At 41.9% G+C, this 21,310-nt stretch overlaps 1 protein-coding gene across 1 annotated transcript in view; it reads right to left on the bottom strand.

Moving 5' to 3' along the window:
- Positions 1-5,352: 5,352 nt before the first annotated feature.
- The window catches only part of LOC112845192 (protein NLRC3), a 31,203-nt gene continuing 15,245 nt past the window's right edge, over positions 5,353-21,310 (bottom strand). Inside the window, exons 8-13 of the mRNA XM_025904709.1 lie at positions 19,483-21,280; positions 17,779-17,938; positions 17,223-17,428; positions 7,179-7,225; positions 6,611-7,030; positions 5,353-5,573 (exon numbers count right to left, since the gene is read on the bottom strand). Of these exons, the coding sequence (XP_025760494.1) occupies positions 5,461-5,573; positions 6,611-7,030; positions 7,179-7,225; positions 17,223-17,428; positions 17,779-17,938; positions 19,483-21,280 (2,744 nt within the window). The 3' untranslated portion in view covers positions 5,353-5,460. The remainder of the gene's footprint in view (positions 5,574-6,610; positions 7,031-7,178; positions 7,226-17,222; positions 17,429-17,778; positions 17,939-19,482; positions 21,281-21,310) is intronic.

The raw sequence follows: 21,310 nt of genomic DNA, 5'->3' as shown, positions 1-21,310 counted from the left end.
CACACACGCACGCACAGACGATTGTGCGCTCCCTTTCAGTCTGAACTCTCAAACAGAGAGTTCTGAGAAACAGAGAGGATCTGAACACTCAAACCCATTAAACAGCTGTAACTCTATCAACGTCGTACTGTTAAAGAAAACTTTACTCGTTTTATGTTTTAACCTCCTAGGACATGGCATCCACATATGTGGACATCACATTTTGGGTTATTGAGACCAAAATACTAAATTTTGCTCTACAAGGGCCTGATGTCCACTTACAAGTACAATACACTGCCTCTGTTTTATTGAAATTTAAAACGAATATCCTCATATGTGGCTCTCATTTTTCTTAGAAACAAAAATCAGGGGGAAAAAAACAAAAAACCTGGTGATTCTTTGTTTTTACATTCATCGGGTCCTAATATGCCCAAATATCAAAGAAAAATTAAAAATGCATGCCATGGAAGAGTTCGGGTCTTAGGAGGTTAAGGCAGAATTCCTCCTCCTTCAGTAACAATGATTTGAGGTCACTACCAGTGACCAGTGCTTTTGGCTCAATATACAATATACTGAAATATACCTGTGTTTTTCTTTACGCCAAACAACTATTTTAAAAGGGCTTTGATCACAACATCTTTGTGATTTGCAACGTTTTTCCCTCAAATCGGTTATTCTGCTTATTTTATCTGGTTTAATTAACAACCGCTTGTTAAGCTTGATAAACCTTGAAATTTCTGTCACCTTAAAACTTCAGGCTAAAATTAAACCTTTGTTGAAAACCTTCTTACCAACTTATAATTCCAACTTTATGCATTAAACATGTATCTTATCATATAAACACTCGATCAGTGTGACAGAGAACTGTAACCGCTCACTGCTCACATTTTAATTTGGCTTATATCCAATTTTTCAGCTTTTGATATAACAGGCTCTGCGTACCTTTATTTTGAAGGCCTTCTGTGAGGGTGAATCAGTTTCCTCCAGTTCTGGCATCTGACAGCGACTCCGTCAGGAGCCTCTCCAATCCTCCTTTTCTCCTTTCAAACTGAAAAATCACGTCGGGTCACCGATTTGTTGTGTTCAGATTTTTTCAGAAGGAATTCAGGAGAAAAAGAATTCCTTCAGCTGTTGAAATGAGAACTTTACAGCGCAAATGGCTGTAACAGTGAACCTGTTACATGGAGGTGAACTCCAGCACCAGTTTACATCCAGTCACACCATCAGCTTTAATGGTTCATTTTAATAAAACTAGTCAACAGGAAGTAGAATCAATAGAAACCAATCATTTACTGACAGCATGTCTGATGGAAATAAGTGCAGATTATGTATGAAGTGTAACTGCACACAGTAACTGTGTTACAATAAGGACTTAACAGCGCCCTCTGCTGGAGTGTTTCAGTACTGCGTTAACTAGAATACACCACCTCCTCCTCCTCCTCACACCACCTGCTACAGCTCTACTCTTCTATGACTACAGTCATCCACAGCACTGATGTGAGGTCACATGGTTCATATGTAAGGAGCACAGAGACGTCCTAGCAGCTGACCTCAGGTCAGTTTAATGACTGTGAGCAGCAGCTGTGTTCTTGTCACTGTGACAGGGAGACACTCTCAGACACAGCGCTCATGTCAGCTTGTTCTCATGCAGGAGGATCAGGAGCTCCATGTTTGTCTTCATGTTTGAATCATGATGTGTTTGTGCCATCAGAGTCTGTCATGAGTACTCAGGGTTTCACAGCAGCTCTTCTGGATGCTGACGAGGACTCCAACCTCATGTTTCACCTCTCTGAGCTTCTGATGTCTGTGAACACTCGTGTTTCTTCTCTGGGCTCATCTGGACAAAAACACCTTTCTGTGTTTGGCTCCAGCCTCATTGTGACTGACAGGAAGTGTGTTATCCATGAGCTTCTTTGTTTCCTGCTGTGTTTCCTGTCTGTGGACAAACACGAGTGTTTCAGCTGAGGACTTGCTTCCTTCCACCTGTCCATACAGGACATCACGCTGTCTTTTCTCTTTAAATGCAGCTCCAGGTCCTTCCACGTGCTGCTCTGTATTTGTGCAGTTTGTAGTGTGTCCTGGGAAACGTAGCACACATGGTGTTCTTCTGGTGTTTCCTCCTTTCACTGAGTGTGAAACACTGACGCTGTGCTGTTGTTCACAGAGCTGATTCTAGCTGCAGCTGGACTCTGTCATCTAACTGAATGTGTTGGTGCTGATCACGGGGCTCTGAGGGGGGAGCAGCAGGAGGACTCTGGATGCTGACGTCAGTGTATCTGTGGAAGCTCACACAGTGTCTCTGTCATTCAATATTGTGCTATATATTGTATCTATGCAAAGATGAACAGACTGTGTGTTCACTGGTCTCTGTGCTGCTGACTGCTTTGCTCTGATGTCATCATCACTCCCTCCTCCACCCTCAGCAGTCCCAGCATGCTGCTGTGGTGCACCCCACCCTCACTCTACACCTGAGCCATAGACCACACCCTCCACCTCAATATACACCACAGTTTTCTCTGCTATGGAAATGAGATCAGGAGGAAATCATCATTATTATTATTTAATAAATGCTCACATTAATGTGGGCTTATTTGTTTCATATTAGAAACATTAGTTGAGTGTTTTTAGTATAAAATGGTGAAAGTCCCTCTTTTTGCTCCTCCCCTCACCTGTGGATGGACGGTGCTGTTACCGTGGTGACAGCTTGGATGTGTTTCAGTCCTGCCTGGTTATCACTGCAGGAATCTTTCACATTTATTACAGGTAATAACTCTGATTTTTCTGTGTATTATGAACTAAATGTATCCTGATACACACAGAGATGGATGAGCAGAGGTCACATGATGAAAGAACAAACATGGAGTCTTTGATTTATTTAGATATTTATTGATGAATGCAAACAAACCCTGACACTGAACCATCGTCCAGCTTTCACAGAACAAACCTGATCACATGACCTGCTGACCCAAACAGTGAAAAGCTCCATGGCAACAACAACAAACAGCCTCACATATGTTAACAGAGGCTGTTAGAAGCACAGAGTCTTTACAGTCTTTCTCCTGTTTGTACACAGATCTCTGCACATCTTCATCACAGTTACTCACAGACGTGCAGAGTGTGTGGATATCAAAGCTAAGTTTCCACCATGTTTGTAGTCTGTACTGGGACTCATGGAGCATCTCTCTATGAGCACTCAGTGCTTTAAACAGTGAGTCCCAGTTTAACCAGCAGCCTTCACACCACACATCACACAGACATGGAAACTTCAAACCCTCAGACTGAAGTCACTGGCAGTCTTTAATTAATGAATAAAGCTGGTCAAATCCATCACGTGGACACATGTGATTGTGTAGTATTGATCCCAATGCTGGTATTAGTCCTGGATCAATAACACTGGATGGATGCGTTCATGGAGCCCCTGAGCTGTGTTACAGACAAACATGAAACTGACAGGTCTGTGTCATTCACAGTCTGTAACACTTCTAAACAACAGAGGCTGACCCAAGTGCCTCAGAGCCAGGCACGCTCACATCACAGCTCTCTAAAGAAGTTTCAAAATAAGAGCTGAAAGCTGTGTTTGCTTGTGTGAGCTTATTATTGTGGAGACTAACATTCAGTGATCATGTGTTCAGACTCATAATGATTACTCTCATAAATCCTGATCTTTGTATTTCCTGTGTGTTGGATCAATAACTGAGATTCATCGTATCACACAGCTGTGCGGCTGCTGCTGCTGGTGATGTCAGCACATCTGGAACAATACGAGGTATCTGCTACCAGACTGAGCAGGACGTGAGACCTGTGGACTGTTTAAAGCTGTCCCTCCACAGCTCACTCAGACCTGATCCACACCTCAGTGAGATTCTCTGACTTCCTCAGTAGAGACAGAAACCATTCAGATCTGGGACGATCAGCTGACTGATGATGTCACACAGACTGTGTTTTTCAGGAACAGTGATTCTGATGTGAGCCTGCTAGCTGACAGCAGACCTGATGAAACCACATGTTGACATCTGTGAGGACAGACTGGACTCTTTGACTGCACCTTGGTTCTCCTCAGAGGTCTGTACAGGAGCATGTCCACCCCCACTGAGGATCTCAGTCACTGTGAAACATAGAAACCTGCTTGTGTGGCCTCTGCCTCACATGTAGATGCAACTACAGGTTTCTCTGTCAGTCAGACTGAAACAGTGTCCTGATGCTGCATCATTCAGCTCTGTGCCCCAGTCAGCATCACTGTGTCTACCAGTGTCAGTGTTTCTTTTCCTGTAACACTCAGCACAGGCTCAGCTGGTATCCAGTGTTGGACTTTCAGCTGCTGTGATAGATCCTCTAACATAGATCAGCTCTGCTACATGTTGTTAGATCAGTGCAGCTGCCTGTCATGTCCTGATGTTTCTCTGGGTCAGCAGCTTCTCCATCAGAGGTTCACATGGAGCTGATCCAGTATCTCCAGTAACTGTGTTCTGTGCCTCACTGGTTCATCCTTCTGTCTGTGTGACGTCAGTCAGATGTTAAACTCTGTAATCTTCACTGTGTCACAGAGTTCAGTGAGTCCCGTTATTCACAGGATCAATCAGATCATCAGAGATGATCAGCAATCAGTGGTGCCAACAGCGCCTCCTGTGGTGAGAGGATGCAATAATGCAATGTAGCATTTTTACACTGAACACTTCCAGTCATGGAAACTGTCTGTTGGATCTGTGTGACGTTGCTTTCTTGTGTTGCTTTCTTGGTTAGAGTTCCTCACAAATGTCCAGATGATTCTTCTAATGAGGCGTCGACCATGTTTTCAGTTCTTTGGAAGAAAACATCGCCCTTTGCCACCCTTACTTTTCTTTGACTTCTTCAAATGCAGCTGAACTCCAGCTGGTATTTTATTGGACTCTGCAGCTGTTTCTGGTCATCAGTTCATTCCTGCAAACCTCTGAACCTGAACAACAATGATGCTGCATTGCTGGCTGATCCCAAAAGGTTGATTCTGTTCATCTGGACGTTTTCAGAAACGTTTGCTCACTGATCAGGTGACTTCTTCAGTCTCAGCTGACTGCAGCTTTACAACCTTACAAACAGCACATTTGCACAATGACTGAAACCAGCAGCACCTGATATATATGATACTAATATAATACATATACATATATAATCCATACTAATGATGAAGGAGCTGAGCTCACAGTGTTCATTCAGTGAACTAGTCAGTTCATTTTGGCCTCAGAAATGCTCACTCTGTTTGTACATCACTGTCAGCAATAGACTCATTCTGCTGTGTGGACAGGAACACATGTGACATCACTTCCTGTTTGTTTGTGACTGAAGAGGAAGAAGTTTACAAGGAATCATTTAGAAGAGTTTCAAACATCAACTGATTGAATCCATGAATGTGAAAACGTGTTTGTGAGTGAAAGAGACAGACATGTACAGACTGAACTATCTGTTCAACAGTCAGAGTGTTTCTCTAACAGGAGACACTCTTTACACTCAGCACAGGGACACTGAGGCACCAGGAGACCAGAGAAACCTAAACCCAGGATAAAGAGTTTGAGTGAATGTGGTGTTGAAGGTGTGGAGGTGGATCAGAGTGTCAGAGGAGACTCTGTAGAACAGTGGTTCCCAAAGTGTGGGGCCCGCCCCCTAGGGGGGGCGCAGAGCTATTGCAGGGGGGGCGCGGCATGAAAAGGGAAAAAAAACCAAAAACAACGCTTGGACAATGCTAGCAGGGGGCGCCCACACAAACGCAAAGCAGGAGATGAAGCATTGCTGAATATGTTTCCAAACCAACTTCATTCTAAGCCAAAGACTAGAAAATATGGTGAAGCATATCTTCCCTTTGGTTTCACCTGCACAAGTGCTGAGGTAGGTCTCCCTGCAGAATTAGTTTTCCCTGCATCGGGAGCAGCGCTGGGCTGTTCAAATCACGGACAAACAGTATCCCACAGTTGTTTATGTTTTTGAACCCATTTTTTAGAGGTTTTTTTTTTTAAATGTATTGATAGCAATGTTGAACATTATTACACAGGAAAAAAACAACTACATGTAAAATAATTACACCGTGATGCCTCTGCCTTTCTAAATGCAGGGACAGTAATGGCCTGTATATGTAAGCGTGTAAAACCTGCAGAGTCAGATGAACAGTATTTTGTCTCTATCTGCCATTCTGCAATTCATCTCATGTAAACAATAACGTGGCACACAGTGTGACGTGAAAAAGGCACATACCTTTGACATTGCGTGACAAACTCTGTATTCCTTGTCCACACGTAAACGCAAAAACAAAAAGGAGTTTTAAAAAATCTCCGTTCTCGGTGATTCGATACGCCGTTTACATGTGCCCGAAACAGCTGCGCGTTCAAAAATACCCGTGTAGGTGCGGACGGAGCGTAAAAGAGTTGTTTTTTTATTTTCTTACTACCTGTAATTTATTGCAGATTATTTGTATTTGCTTAATTGTTTAATAAATGTTTGAGGTGTGAAATAAACCGCAATGGAGCAAAATATGGGTGTGTGTGGTTGAAGGATGTGTGCGTGCGTGTGCGTGCGTGTGCGTGCGCGCGTGCACGCGCGGGGTCGGGGGCGCAAACATTTTTCTTGTTAAACAAGGGGGGCCCAGCAAAAAAAGTTTGGGAACCACTGCTGTAGAAGGACAGAGTGCCAGCAGGACAGTCCACATACACTGCTGCTCTGTTAGAGACAGAGGAGGAGGAGGAGATGGATGTTGTTCTGTTATTGTGCCAGACACGACGAGGACCATCATCAGAGCAGTACAGACTCCAAGACTGATCATTGTGTCCAAACACACAGTCATCACCGCCTCCTTTCCTTCTGATGCTTCTGTAACTCACTGATATATCAACGTCTCCTCTCCACTCGACCTCCCAGTAACAGCGACCAGTCAGACCATTTCTACACAGCAGCTGAGGATCAACATCAAATCTGTCTGGATGATCAGGATATGACTGAACCTCCTCCACACGTGTCACCTTCCTGTTGTTGTCAGACAGTTGGAGCTTTGTGTTCACTGTGTTTGTGTCGATTGTGAGTTGACAGGAATCTGATGGAGAGAACAAACACAATCCAGCTGCAGTTATTGATCCATCATCTGTTCATTGATTGACACTTTGATGATGACTCCTGACATGATGAAGATGGTTGAATGTGTGCTGCTTTGTTTTCATGAATCCCATTAAAAACACACTTACACTTCCTCAGACCTGGTCTCAACCATCGGACTCCAGCAGGCTCCGCCCTGAAAGGAGGAGGGGTCAGAGCAGTCAGCATGCACACATGGACATTACATGGCTCTCACACACACACTGTTACACACTGAGCTCAAAGCTCGGCTCCACTGTTTGATTCAAAGAAATCTACATTTATTTATCAGCACATTTAAACACAGCTTGAGCCAAAGTGCTGCACAGAGTAGAGATAAAATAGGAAACATACACAGTAATTACTATAAAGACTCGTCAGAATTTAAAGCTACAGAGTACAAATGTGTTTCCAACCGGGTTTTAAAAAAGTCGAGTGTTGGTGACGACCTGATGTGAAGGGCGACTGTTCCAGAGTTTGGCTGCAGCCATCGATAAAGCTCACCTCTGTTTTTACGTCTAGTTCTGGTCAGAAGCTGCTTATCTGCAGACCTGAGGGCTCGACTTGGATTATTGTTGTTAAAGAGAGATGAGATGGAGCCAATCCACTCAGAGATTTAAAGACAACAAGATCTGGAAGTGGATTCTACGATGTACTGGTAACCAGTGGAAGAAGCTGGTGATGGGTCGTCTAACACAGAGCTACCGCTGGAACATATTGGCATTGTCTTACATAGGTATACATGTGAACAAAGAGTACCAGTCTGTGTGTGTGTGTGTGTGTATTCCAGATGTGACCCTGTGACCCCAAAGCTGGTGCTAAGAGTCCAGCGGTCCCCCTAACAAAGGGCTCTTATACTTAACCAGATACAGAGTAGGTGCCCTCCTAAACTATAAATCAGTAAGAGAAGGTACGACCTCTCTCATGACCCCAAGTTGTGTCTGCATGCCAGAGCACTCTGGAAGGCACACAGAGTCTTTACAGACTACTAAGGATCAAACCTCTATCATTATGAAATCAATTATAAAACTCTAAGCATATATGAGTAAATATTTCTAAGCATAAATGACAATCGACAATATAAACCTTACAGCTGGTTTTAATAACAGAATTCATTTGTTTCTAAAATGAGAAAGAGCTATCGAGAAACACTCCGAAAATTTTTAGTTCTTAACTTTTCCAGTGGGCCAAGGTCAACATTATCCGACAATGCTAACTCTTTTCCCTTGCATTATAAGGGGTGAATAATTATTAGCAACTAATGCTAATATCGTTTTGCCTTCCCTTTAAACAATGTGACCACTAGTGCTAGGTAGGCTGATGTTAGCAGCTAATGCTAATTTGATGTGAATTAGCATTATATCAGTGAGGAGTTAATGCTAAGTAGACTGCCATTAGTGGCTAATGCTAATGGCTGCTGTGTTGCTTCAGACTATTCCTCACCCCCTATCCAACTATGTGGCTTGTCACGTGTTCCATAATGTTGTGCTGTGGACATTCATGTGCTTCTTCTTGTGCAGAGGAGTTTTTTTGTTTCCTGTTCTCATGCTGTCCTCCCAGGAGCCCAGCATGAGGAGAGGTCTCTTTTTTTCCTCTTGTACTTCCCCATTAGAGTGTATATTTCAGTGTTTTTTCTGTAACGCTACCGATCTCCGACCTGTAACCCCATGTGATGTCTGTGTTGTGCATGTATGATCGGGGGGGGGGGCATTTCACTGCTGGGCAACCTGCATGTGGCGAATAAAGCCTTGATTGATTGATTGATTGATTGATTTTAGGTGAATAGGAATTAGCAGCTAATGCTAATACCATATTTTCTTGCTTTTTAACAATGTGACCAGCTAATGCTAAGTAGGTGGCTGTTATTAGCTAATACTAATTTAAGGTGAATTAGCATTATCCGCTTATGCTAACAATGTTTTTTCTTACCTTTTAACAATATGAATAGCTAATGTGAACACTATTTTTCATTCAATTTTAAGTTTTTCCCTGCAATGTAAAGAGTTCATGCTAAATAGGAGGCCATCAGTGGCTAATTCTAATTTTAGGTGAATAAGCATTAGCAGCTAATGCTCATACCGTTTTCCTTTGCTTTGTAAGAATGACAGCAGCTAATGATACGAAGTCTACGGTTATTAACTAATGCTAATTTGAAGTGATTAAGCATTAGTAGCTAATGCTAATATTATATTTTCTTGCTTTATAAAAATATCAATAGATAATAACACTACATTCCCTTCAATTAAACCTGTTTAGCAATAATTAACTTCATTTAGCATTAAGAAGTTAATGCTAAATAGGCTACCATTGGTGGCTAATGGTAATTTTCGGTGAATAAGCATTCGCAGCTAATGCTAATACCATATTCTCCTCCTTTATAAAAATGTGAGCAGCTAATGCTAGGTACGTTGCCATTATTAGCTAACGCTAATTTGAGGTGATTATCCGCTAATGCTAACAATGTTTTTGCTAACTCTTTTCCTTTCCATTATAATAATATGAGCAGGTAATGCTAAGAAGGCTGCCGTTATTAGCTAATGCTAGTTTGATGTGTGTTAGCATTATCCGCTACTGTTAACAATGTTCTTATGTTTTAACATTATCAGCAGCTAATGCTAACACTACTTTCATTTCCGTTAAGCTTATTTAGCATTAATTAACATCATTTAGCATTAAGAAGTTTACGCTAAATAGGCTACCTGTCATGATCCTGGGTCCTATTGACCCAGCGTTTTGTGTTTTCTATTATTGTAATTTTGGTTCTGTTCTTCCTCGGTTAGTGTTCATTCTTTTCTACCCGTGTATCCCTGTGTTTAGTCTGTGTCATTACGTGTATGTGTTTCCTGTTTTACTTTAAAAGTCTCTGTCTTATCTTAGTGTGTTCAGTTTACTTTTCCCCTGTCTCGTCAGGTCTGATTACTCCCAGCTGTGCCCTCCTTTTGTGTCTCATTCCCTCGTTATCCTTCTGTGTATTTAAACCTCGTGTCTGCCTCTGTTAGTTGCTGGTTCGTCTGTGTTGCTCCCCTCCGTGTTCTCGTGTTTTCTCCCTGCATCTCCGTTTCTCGACCCAAGGTTTCAGGTTTGTTTGTTAGCTCTTCCCAGTTTAGGTTTTTCAGTTCTTGTTCACCTGCCTTTGTTGTTTGTACCCACGCGTGTAAATAAAGACTCACCTGCACCAGAGCTGCCGCCTTTTGGGTCCTCTCTATAATCTCCACACGCCTGCCACTCCGGGTGTGACACTACCATTAGTGGCTAATGCTAATTTTAGGTGAATAAGCATTGGCAACCAAGAGAATATGGCATTAGCATTAATTTATAACAATGTGAGCAGCTAATGCAAAGTATGTTGCCATTATTAACTAATGATAATTTATCTGCTAATGCTAACAATGTTTTTTCTTACTTCTTAACAATATGAGTAGCTAATGCTTATACTATTTTTCCTTCAATTTTAACAATGTGAGCAGCTAATACTAAGTAGGTAGGTTACCGTTATTAACTATTGCTAGTTTCCCTTGCATTATAACGATATGAGGAGTTAATGCTAATGTTATGCCTTTTGGTCAAAAGTCAGTAGTTAGTGCATAGTCTGACTAAGTTACATAAGCAAGGTGATAAATAAGTTCAAAGTTAAGAAATATTATGTGCTAAAAACTGTTAAAATGTGTGAGTTCGAAATTTGCTCAGAGTGAGACGTCTTAGTCGCAAGCTATCTTTGTATTGTACGTGCGGAAATGGGAGCGAGGGAGCGCTCTTATCATTAACCTATCTTTGACGTTTTTTCTCCGTGAATGCTGTGAAAAGTGCTTCGGCAGTATTAAAAGAGTGAATGAGCTCATGTACACGCTATAAGTGCCCTACACGCTTGTACCTTGGGAAACGTTCGTCTTTGTGAGTATTAATGTGTTCAGAAATGACTTTTATATGTGTTTACATGGAGTGAACTGTGATGCTAATGTAACGCACATGTTAAGCTAGGCTAATCTTTATGTTTCTCATTAAGATGTGTGTTAGCAAGCAATTTATTTTCACTTTTTGTATATTTCAGTTACAAAATAAGAAATAGAAAGGAGAAGCCTTGAGAGAGGATAAGGCTTTAAAAGATCTTCATTAAAAGCAAGAAAAGCAAGCCTTGTGTGGAAGATCTCGTCTATTTTGTTCGCTGGCTGTCTAGCTTCACATGGTCACGTGTCGTGAGGGCAGCACAGCTAAGTAGGCTGCCATTAATAGATAATGCTAATTTGAAGTGAATTAGCATCATCCATTAATGCTAACTCTTTTCCCTTGCATTATAACAATGTGAGAAGCTAATGCTGAGAAGGCTGCTGTTATTAGCTAATGCTAATTTTATGTGAATTAGCATTATCCGATAATGGTAACTCTTTTCCCCTGCATTATAATGACGTCAAGAGTTAATGCTAAGTATACTGCCATTAGCGGCTAATTCTAATTAGGAGTGAATAATTATTACCAGATAATGCTAATATTGTTTTCTCTTTCCTTATAACAATATGAACAGCTAATGCTAATTGGATGTGAATTAGCATTATATTAGTGAGCAGTTAATGCTAGGTAGGCCGCCGTTATTAAGTAATGCTACTTTGACGTGAATTAGCATTATGCGCAAATGCTAATACTGTTTTCCCTTGGTTTTTAACAATGTGAGCGGCTAATTCTAAGTACGCTGTTGTAAATAGCTAATGCTAGTTTAATGTGAGTTAACATTATCCAATAATGCTAACACTGTCTTCTCTTACTTATTAAAAATTATAGTAGATAATACTAATATTCTTTTCCGTTGGGTAACAACAATGTGAGGAGTTAATACTAAGTAGGCTGCTTTTAGCGGCTTATTCTAATTAGGGGTGAATAATCATTAGTAGCTAATGCTAATACCGTTTTCTCTTTCCTTATAACAATATGAGCAGCTAATACTAATTTGATGTGAATTAGCATTAGCTAACGCTAATACCCTTTTCTCTTGTGTTATAGTGATGTGAGACGTTAATGCTAAATAGGCTGCCATGAGTGACTCTTTTCCCTTGCGTTATAACGATGTGAAAGGTTTATGCTAAGTAGGCTACCATTAGCAGCTAAAGCCAATTTGAGGTGAATAAGCATTAGTAGCTAATGCTTATACCCTTCTCTCTTGTGTCATAATGATATGAGACGTTAGCAGCTAATGCTAATACGGTTTCCCCTTGGTTTCTACAACTTGAACAGCTATTGCTAAGTAGGCCACTTTGCTCTGCTAAGGATTTGTGTGACTATGATGGAAACTCTGATAAGCTAATGCTGCTAAGCTAATGCTGTTTATGGGTCCTGTTAGAATCAATATTTCATTCTCATTCTGTTGTTTGAGAACAATAACAGAAAAATGTGCACTCGAGAACAAATATATTGTGAATTCAGCTGTAAATGTAGAGTTTGTCATTATTTAAGCTTCCATTTCTAAATGTTAGCTGCTCCTGTCTGCCTCTTTTTCACACACACAGACTGAAATGATTCACATCCTTGTTTCATCCTTCTGTCACTGTGGACATAGCCATGTGTATGTTTCCCATGCTGTGACACTTTATTAGGTACACAGTGGCATCTATCTCAGGTACACCTGTGACCTAAATGTTCCTGCAAACAGACTCCTTGGAGACCCCCTATATAAATATCCATGTACTATCCAGTTAGACTAGTGCGTCTGTCCCTGAAAATATTCCTGCATGTGTGATTTTTCATGTCTCATCTGCAGGAAACAAACAGGAAGTAAGTGAAGGACACAGGAAATGATTCAAGCTCTTCCTCCTCTATCAGATTTTCTGTCCATACCTGAGAGTGTCCAGTCTCCAGCCTGGATCCTTCAGTCCAGCCGACAGCAGCTTCATGCCTGAGTCTCCTGGATGATTGTAGCTCAGGTCCAGCTCTCTCAGATGGGAGGGGTTGGAGCTCAGAGCTGAGGCCAGAGAAGTACAGCCTTCCTCTGTGATCAGACAGCCTGACAGGCTGCAGAAACACAAAACAACACAAGTTGTTTAACAGTTTAAGATAACAGCCTCCAATATTAGAGAGAAAGCCCCAACCATCAGACAATCCACTTTGAGCAGCACTTGGTGATGGTGGGAAGAAGAACTCCCTTTGACACAAAGATCCTCCCAGTGAAAACAGGCTCCAGGAGGAGCATCTACCATGACTGGTTGCAGGATGAGGGGAAAGAGAAGAGATGAGCTCAGAGAGACAAGAACAAAACACAAACTAAGGAGAGAGAAGACAAAAGTTAAGGACATGCAGTAGTGACATATAAAAGCATCAGGAGTGAAAAGAGGGGAGTGGAGAAGAAAGCAGAGCATCATGGGAAGTCCACCAACAGCCTGAGCCTATAGCAGCATAACTAAGGGATGGTTCAGGGTCACCTGATCCAGCTCTAACTATAAGCTTTATCAAAAAGGAAAGTTTGAAGCTGATCTTCAAAGTAGAGAGGGTGTCTGTGTCCTGAACTCAAACTGGGAGCTGCTTCCACACCAAGTCCAACATAGCCAGGCTGAGTCGTTGGATTAGTCCAAAGTAAAGTCAGAAAGTCATTATTTGTGTCACATTTTAGTGCAAATGTAGAAAAACTATCCAAGTTATTTCTAAATCTGATATTAAACAGTTTAAATGGTGAAAAAAGCTGTAAAGTAAACAGAAAGAGTCAATAAAAGCCTCTTTAGAGGGTCACCAGTTTAAAACTCAGACATTTAAACTGGTGATTCTCCTCTGCTCCATTTCCTCTCTAGACTTCCTGTTCCTAGGAGGGATTTGATTGGCTGTCCTTTTAGCCTTTCTTTAGTTCTTTGGGTGCTAATCAAAGGGGAAAACACACGAGTCATGTGACGTGACATAAGAAGTGCTCTGATTGGTTGGGATTGACAAACTATGGTGCTGTTTGCAAGCTGAGCTTTGCAGTGCCAAGAAGATCTCTTAGGTAAGGATGAGACGCTCCACAGTGATGTTTCCACACTTTGGAGCTTCTAAAGTGCAGATGTTTGGAAACGCTGCTCCAACGCGTGGTTCAAACACTCAGATCAGATCGCTGTTGAAGGCAGCGAGCTGTGACTGCTGTGAACAGTGTTCTCACACTATTTTCTCCCTGTGTCAACATACATGAGGCTGTTTCAGCTGCAACACACCACAAACACCTTTATACAACTAACTATACTGAGAGCACACTGCTGTGGTTGCTGTGCTATCCAGCTGTTTGGGGCCGAGTCTGCTTCCCCATCCTTGGGAAAAACCTCAAAGTTTGATGTGTTTTTTTGGGATTTGGTTTTATTTGTAGTTTTACACACTGTGAAACAAAGCTAGAAGCCACTGTGGTACAGTGGGGGACCCAACCTGCTCTAACATCAGTGAGAAGGATTTTATTAAGTCTCATTTTCTGTTCAATATGAAAGCATCAATAATGAAGAGCACATGTTTATAGAGGCACGTCATTTAGCGACTTCCAGCGACTTTTAGGACAGCCAATAGCAATTTTCCTTACTGAGGAGTTGGCAACACTGCTAGGAGCAGTGGGCGGATACACTGATCTTCAGACATAGATCAGATGAAGATCAGACACCAGCGAGGGAGGATAAGAAAGACAGACGCAACAACGTTGTCATCCCCTATGTAGCCGGTGTATCAGAGAAACTCAGGAGAGTTTTCTCCAAGCACGACATCCCAGTGTACTTCAGACCCAGCAACACACTCAGACAGAAACTGGTTCACCCGAAAGACAAAACTCCAAAACACAGACTTAACAACGTGGTGTATGCTGTACAGTGCAGCGAGGAATGCCCAGACCTCTACATTGGAGAGACCAAACAGCCACTTCACAAGCGCATGGCACAACATAGAAGAGCCACCTCCACAGGACAAGACTCAGCAGTTCATCTGCATCTTAAGGATAAAGGTCACTCTTTCGAGGATGCCAATGTTCACATTTTGGACAGAGAGGACAGATGGTTTGAAAGAGGAGTGAAAGAGGCCATCTATGTCCACTGTGAGCGACCATCTTTGAACAGAGGCGGTGGTTTACGACACCAACTGTCTGCCATCTATAATCCAGTTTTGAGTTCCCTCCCCAGACGCCTTAACGCCCACTCACATCCTGGGCCATCTGACCTCAGGAATTCACATGACAAGGTGGGGCCAGGTTTCACAATGAGCTCACCCGAAACCCTGGCTGATTAGGTCCCACACCCGCTTTCACACCTTGGCTCATGTGATTAGAGGATCACCAGGGGGTCCTTTGTCCCTCTTTGGGGGGATACTCCCACTGGGTTTAAATCTGGGACTCTCTGCCATTTGACCTTAGAACTGAAGAAGCTTCTCGGATGAGAGGTGAAACGTCTTCAAGCAACTTTAAGAAGTCCAGACGCTTTTCTTTGCAAACTCCTTTGACTACGATGACCTGGATGACTGAGAACCTTCACAGACAGCTGCTCTGCTAGTTACCTGGGAGCTAACTCACTCGAACATTTGATGCTAAACTGTCTAAACTGTGTGAGCAGCATTCATTGCTGCTCTGTGTTACTCTCCAGCCTCTCTTTGACTTACAAACTAGAAAACCTTCTTTTTCAGCTTCTCCACACCCGAGCTGTGGCTAAGGTGCTACCAGCACGCAGGCTCAGTGTGTCCAAATTAATGGGCTGCATCCTCCTGAGGATATATTTGTAGACCGATAACATCACAGCGACGCACCGAAGGCTGTCCAAATTCGTGGACGACTCCGAATGCAGCCGACAAATGCATCCTCCTTTTCCCCGAACTTGAAGGATGGGTCGGGTGTGTCCTTCGTGGCCCACCATATCCCAGAATTCATAGTGCGGCCCAGCTAAACTCCAGTTTCCGGTAATGGCGACCGCTACTAAGTTACTCTTATTAATCTTCCTGGGTCACAAAATAAACTTTTAACATATTTTCAGTGAGAATGTAGGTGTGTAAACTTCAAATATTTGCTTGGTTTATCAAGATATTGCATATTTGCAAAAGTGCTTCGACGTTTTCGGAGACGTCTGTTACCCACCAGCTCGATAGCTAGCCGGGAGCTCGAGGGTTACTGAAGCTGCAGAGAACAGCACAACTCCCGGCACATCATTTTCAGATCACCGCGGACTTTCGCTACTCAGGTTAAAAGTAATATTAGTACATATGACTGAATCTATATCACACTTAAAGCTTTCTGTAAATGAAAAAGAATCTGTGAAAATGAGGCACTTCAGTTGATTTTAAACAAAAACTCTGAACATAACCTGATCCAGACCAGGTTATTGGTTCAGCATCAGTAACCATGGTGATGTAGCCAGGTAGAAACAGAGCTAGACAGACAACATTTATGCTCACAATCACACATCTCCAGTTAAACCAGCATGCATGTTTTTGGACTGTGGGAGGAAGAGTGCCTGAAGACAACCTACACAGGCCACACTATCACTCTTATTTACAGAATTATAATCTAATTAGATGATAAAGCAATAAATTATTTGGTATTTTAATGAAAATACATTTTAGCAATTGTTTATAAGTCAACAATTATAGTTTAAAAAAAGTGAAATCAAACAAGTCAATAAAATCTTCTACAGCTGAAACTAATGTAGACAATGTTGGGGGAGGAAGTAAAAGTGAAAACCAGAGACGATAACTACCAAAATAAAACAGGAAGTGAATAACATTCAAGCTCACTTTAAGCTCAATAGATTAATACAAAACAGAATTTGAGTATTGTTTTGAATTTTTGTTTACATTTTATGTTTAAGTGAGGCAATGAGTCATATCACTATGACCAAATATATATTTCATCTTTTCAGTCAGAAATAATAAATTGATCATATTTTTATTACTAAATTCTTCTGAAAATCAAATTCTGATGTCTGAACAAACAGCTCTGTAAAAACCTTCAGAATACAGGAATCGAACTAGAAGGTTTGGTGGATAAAGCACTGCTAAAATAAAGATTTTGGACTCAGAGGAGCAGATGGGACATTTCATTGCAAATGAAAGACAGAAAGTGAACAAATATCACTAAAAACCCCAGACACTAATTTCTACATTAAGACTTTTTTTTTAAATCAATTGACTGTTTATGCAGTAATAGAAATCAGGTTTAACATGATCATCAGTGGAAAATTTTAAATCCTGACCTGAGAGTTTCCATTTTACAGTGTGGACTCCTCAGTCCAGCAGACAGAAACTTCACTCCTGAATCCTGCAGGTCAGAGTTACTCAGGTCCAGCTGTCTCAGACTAGAGGACTGGGAGCTGAGAGCTGAGAACAGAGCTTCATAGCCTCTCTCTGAGAGCTTACAGTGACTCAGTCTGAAAAATGACAGATAAACATTAAACAAACACTGTTGTTAATTTGCAATGAGGGTGCACTAAAGAGTTATTAGATTTAGCAATTAATCCTGTTTTTTTTACTAAGAGACAACAAATGGATGACACTGACATTTGTTAACTGACAATAGTCAATCAATTCTGGTATTCTATTGCAAATGCCAATTGGGCTCCATGTGCTGGGCAGTGCATTAGCAGCAAAGTAGCTGACATATTAATCAATAACTCTCTCTGCTCATTAAAATATCATAAAACTATTACAGAAGTTTAACTGACTTTTTTCCCATTTAGTGGATTCTTATTGGTTAATTCTGTCAATTGATGAAAAGCACAACATAACTTGATCTCACCTCAGAGTATTCACTTTACAGTGTGGACTTCTCAGTCCTGCAGAAAGAAACTCCACTGCTGGATCCTGCAGGTTGTTGTTACTTAAGTCCAGCTCTCTCAGTGTAGCAGACTGGGAGCTGAGAACTGAGCACAGAGCTTCACAGCCTCTGTCTGAGAGGTCAGGGACACTCAGCCTAAAAAACAAAAACAAAATAAAAACACGTAATTTGAAAAATTGTCATTTGATAACAAACTGTTTGTGATTAATTTAAATCAATTCTTGTCTTGAACCTTTAAAAGAAAGACAAATGTCAGTGTGCATTACTATTTATGGCTAAAAAATGTTTTAGTTTAAAAATGTTCCCTGTCTAAATATAAAGACCTGGAACTTGCTCATTAAATGCTAAACAAAAACAAGTGATGACTCCTCATTCTGTGAACATGTGATAAGCAAGACTGTAAGTATGTAGCAATGAGAGGGAAGGCTGGTGAGTGAGGGTTCGTTACTCTAGGAAAAGGTCAAGATATGACTGAGAGATTCTGGGAGACTGAACCGGTGACGTTTTCATGGAAATTATTTCTCCTAAAGCAGATATAGTTATGAGTCCTTCCCTCAGTCGTCCAAAAAGCAGTGAGATCAAGTCTCAAGTTAATTCTGCACAGTATAAATGTCAGTGTCCTCTGGGTCCTCACTGATCATTGTATTCTGTCACAAACTGTCATGGTTCACACACTGTCTACAGTCGGAAATCAAAGTGCACGACATAGGAGAGACTGAAAAACAATCAAGCATGCAGATCCAACAACAGGAAACCAGAAGAAACACGAGGAATATGATTGAATCAGCAGCTGCAGATCCTTGGAGCTGTACTGGTGATGCTGATTGTAACATATAGAAGTGAACTCTTCAGCTGAGCAGTGCACTGATGCAGAGCAATAAGACCAGAGGAGGAATGAGGGAGTTGATGATTATCACCTGTGGGTCCATCACAGTCTTTGAACGTCTTCAGTCAGTACAGAATGATGCTGCGAGGCTTTTTTTTTTTTTTTTTGTCTGTCCCATTTGGTTCTTTAGCCGTCAGAATTGTTGTCTGAAGATCAACAAGGATACCAAATGGATTTATTCTGCCAAATGGATCATCATGGCATGCTGCGAGGCTTTTAACCAGCACATGAAACAGACTGGACATTACTCCAGTTTAATTTCTCACACTGGTAACCAGTTCATGTTGGGCTTTATTCAAAGTTTTAGTCCTTGCTTTTAGTCCCAGTCTATATGTCTGACTTTCTACAATCCTACAGCTCTTCTCACATCTGAGATCTTCCAGTCAAAGGCTGTTACTGGTCCCAGTAACTCATTTATTCAGACTCTAGTATTCAGAGTGGCCTTTAACTAGTTTTAGGCTGTAAGATGTTCAGTGTTTCATGTTTAATGTTTTTATCTTCTGTGTTTTTTATTGCCTGTTTCTATTGTAAAGCACTTTGTGGTTTTTGACCTGTGACAGCTGCTGTATGAATAAAGTTTACTTACAGGATGATTCTGGACATGACTTTGATAAAAGCTGACACCAAGATATATTTCAGACACTCTGACATTTGCTGCTGTTATCAAACATTAACTATAATATACTGTATTTAGTGCTGATGATCATTCAAATAAATATGTTTAAGTTTTTAAGGGTCCATCACACATTACACTGTTTATGTTATAAATAAACATCATCACATATTTACTCACAGAGCTTTGTTGGAGGCTTTGACCACTGGCAGCAGCCTCAGAAGAGCCTTCTCTGAAGCAGAGTATTTCTTCAGGTCAAACACATCCAGATCTTTTTCTGATGACAGTAAGATGAAGACCAGAGCTGACCACTGAGCAGGAGACAGTTTATCTGTGGAGAGACGTCCTGATCTCAGGGACTGTTGGATCTCCTCCACTAGAGAACGATCATTCAGTTCATTCAGACAGTGGAACAGATTGATGCTTTTCTCTGCAGACAGATTCTCACTGAGCTTCTTCTTGATGTACTGGGCTGTTTCCTGATTGGTCTGTGAGCTACTTCCTGTCTGTGTCAGCAGACCTCGTAGGAGAGTCTGATTGGTCTGCAGTGAAAGACCCAGGAGGAAGCGGAGGAACAAGTCCAGGTGTCCATTTGGACTCTGTAAGGCCTTGTTCACAGCACTCTGGTAGAAACGTTTCTCTGCAGATTCTCTCGTTTCAGACTTCTGGGAGGTTGTTTGTTGTTGTTCCATCAGATTGAGTCCAGAGTTGATGAAGGTCAGATGGACATGAAGCGCAGCCAGAAACTCCTGAACACTCAGATGGATGAAGCAGAACACCGTGTCCTGGTACAGTCCTCTCTCCTCTTTAAAGATCTGTGTGAACACTCCTGAGTACACTGAGGCTGCTCTGATATCGATGCCACACTCTGTCAGGTCTGATTCATAGAAGATCAGGTTTCCTTTCTGCAGCTGATCAAAAGCCAGTTTTCCCAGAGACTCAATCATCTTCCTGCTCTCTGGACTCCAGTGTGGATCTGTCTCAGCTCCTCCATCATACTTGACCTTCTTCACTTTGGCCTGAACCACCAGGAAGTGGATGTACATCTCAGTCAGGGTCTTGGGCAGCTGTCCTCCCTCTCTGGTTTCCAGCACATCCTCCAGAACTGTAGCAGTGATCCAGCAGAAGACTGGGATGTGGCACATGATGTGGAGGCTTCGTGATGTCTTGATGTGGGAGATGATCCTGCTGGCCTGCTCCTCATCTCTGAATCTCTTCCTGAAGTACTCCTCCTTCTGTGGGTCAGTGAACCCTCTGACCTCTGTCACCATGCCAACACAGTCAGGAGGGATCTGATTGGCTGCTGCAGGTCGTGTGGTTATCCAGAGGCGAGCAGAGGGAAGCAGTTTCCCCCTGATGAGGTTTATCAGCAGCACATCCACTGAGGTGGACTTTCTAGGGTCAGTGAGGATTGTAGTTTTGTGGAAGTCCAGAGGAAGTCGACACTCATCCAGACCATCAAAGATGAACACAACCTGGAAGTCTTCAAAGCTGCAGATTCCTGCTTCTTTGGTTTCAGTAAAGAAGTGATGAACAAGTTCCACCAAGCTGAACTTTTCCTCTTTCAGCACATTCAGCTCTCTGAAAGTGAATGGAAATATGAACTGGATGTCCTGGTTGGCTTTGTCTTCAGCCCAGTCCAGGCTGTATTTCTGTGTTAAGACTGTTTTCCCAATGCCAGCCACTCCCTTTGTCAGCACTGTTCTGATTGGTTCATCTCTTCCAGGTGAGGCTTTAAAGATGTCTTCTTGTCTGATTGTTGTTTCTGGTCTGTCTGGTTTCCTGGATGCTGTTTCAATCTGTCTGACCTCATGTTCATCATTGACCTCTGCAGTCCCTCCCTCTGTGATGTAGAGCTCTGTGTAGATCTGATTCAGAAGGGTTGGGTTTCCTGCTTTAGCGATGCCCTCAAACACACACTGGAACTTCTTCTTCAGGGCAGATTTAAGGTTACGATGACAAACTGCAGCTTGAAGTTCTGAATGAGAAGAAATATGAAGAATATCAC

Source organism: Oreochromis niloticus, linkage group LG3 (genome assembly GCF_001858045.2).
Source record: "Oreochromis niloticus isolate F11D_XX linkage group LG3, O_niloticus_UMD_NMBU, whole genome shotgun sequence".
Taxonomy (NCBI): Eukaryota; Metazoa; Chordata; class Actinopteri; order Cichliformes; family Cichlidae; genus Oreochromis; species Oreochromis niloticus.
The sequence above is the reverse complement of the archived record's forward strand: the minus strand, read 5'-3'. Positions and strand labels throughout refer to the sequence as shown.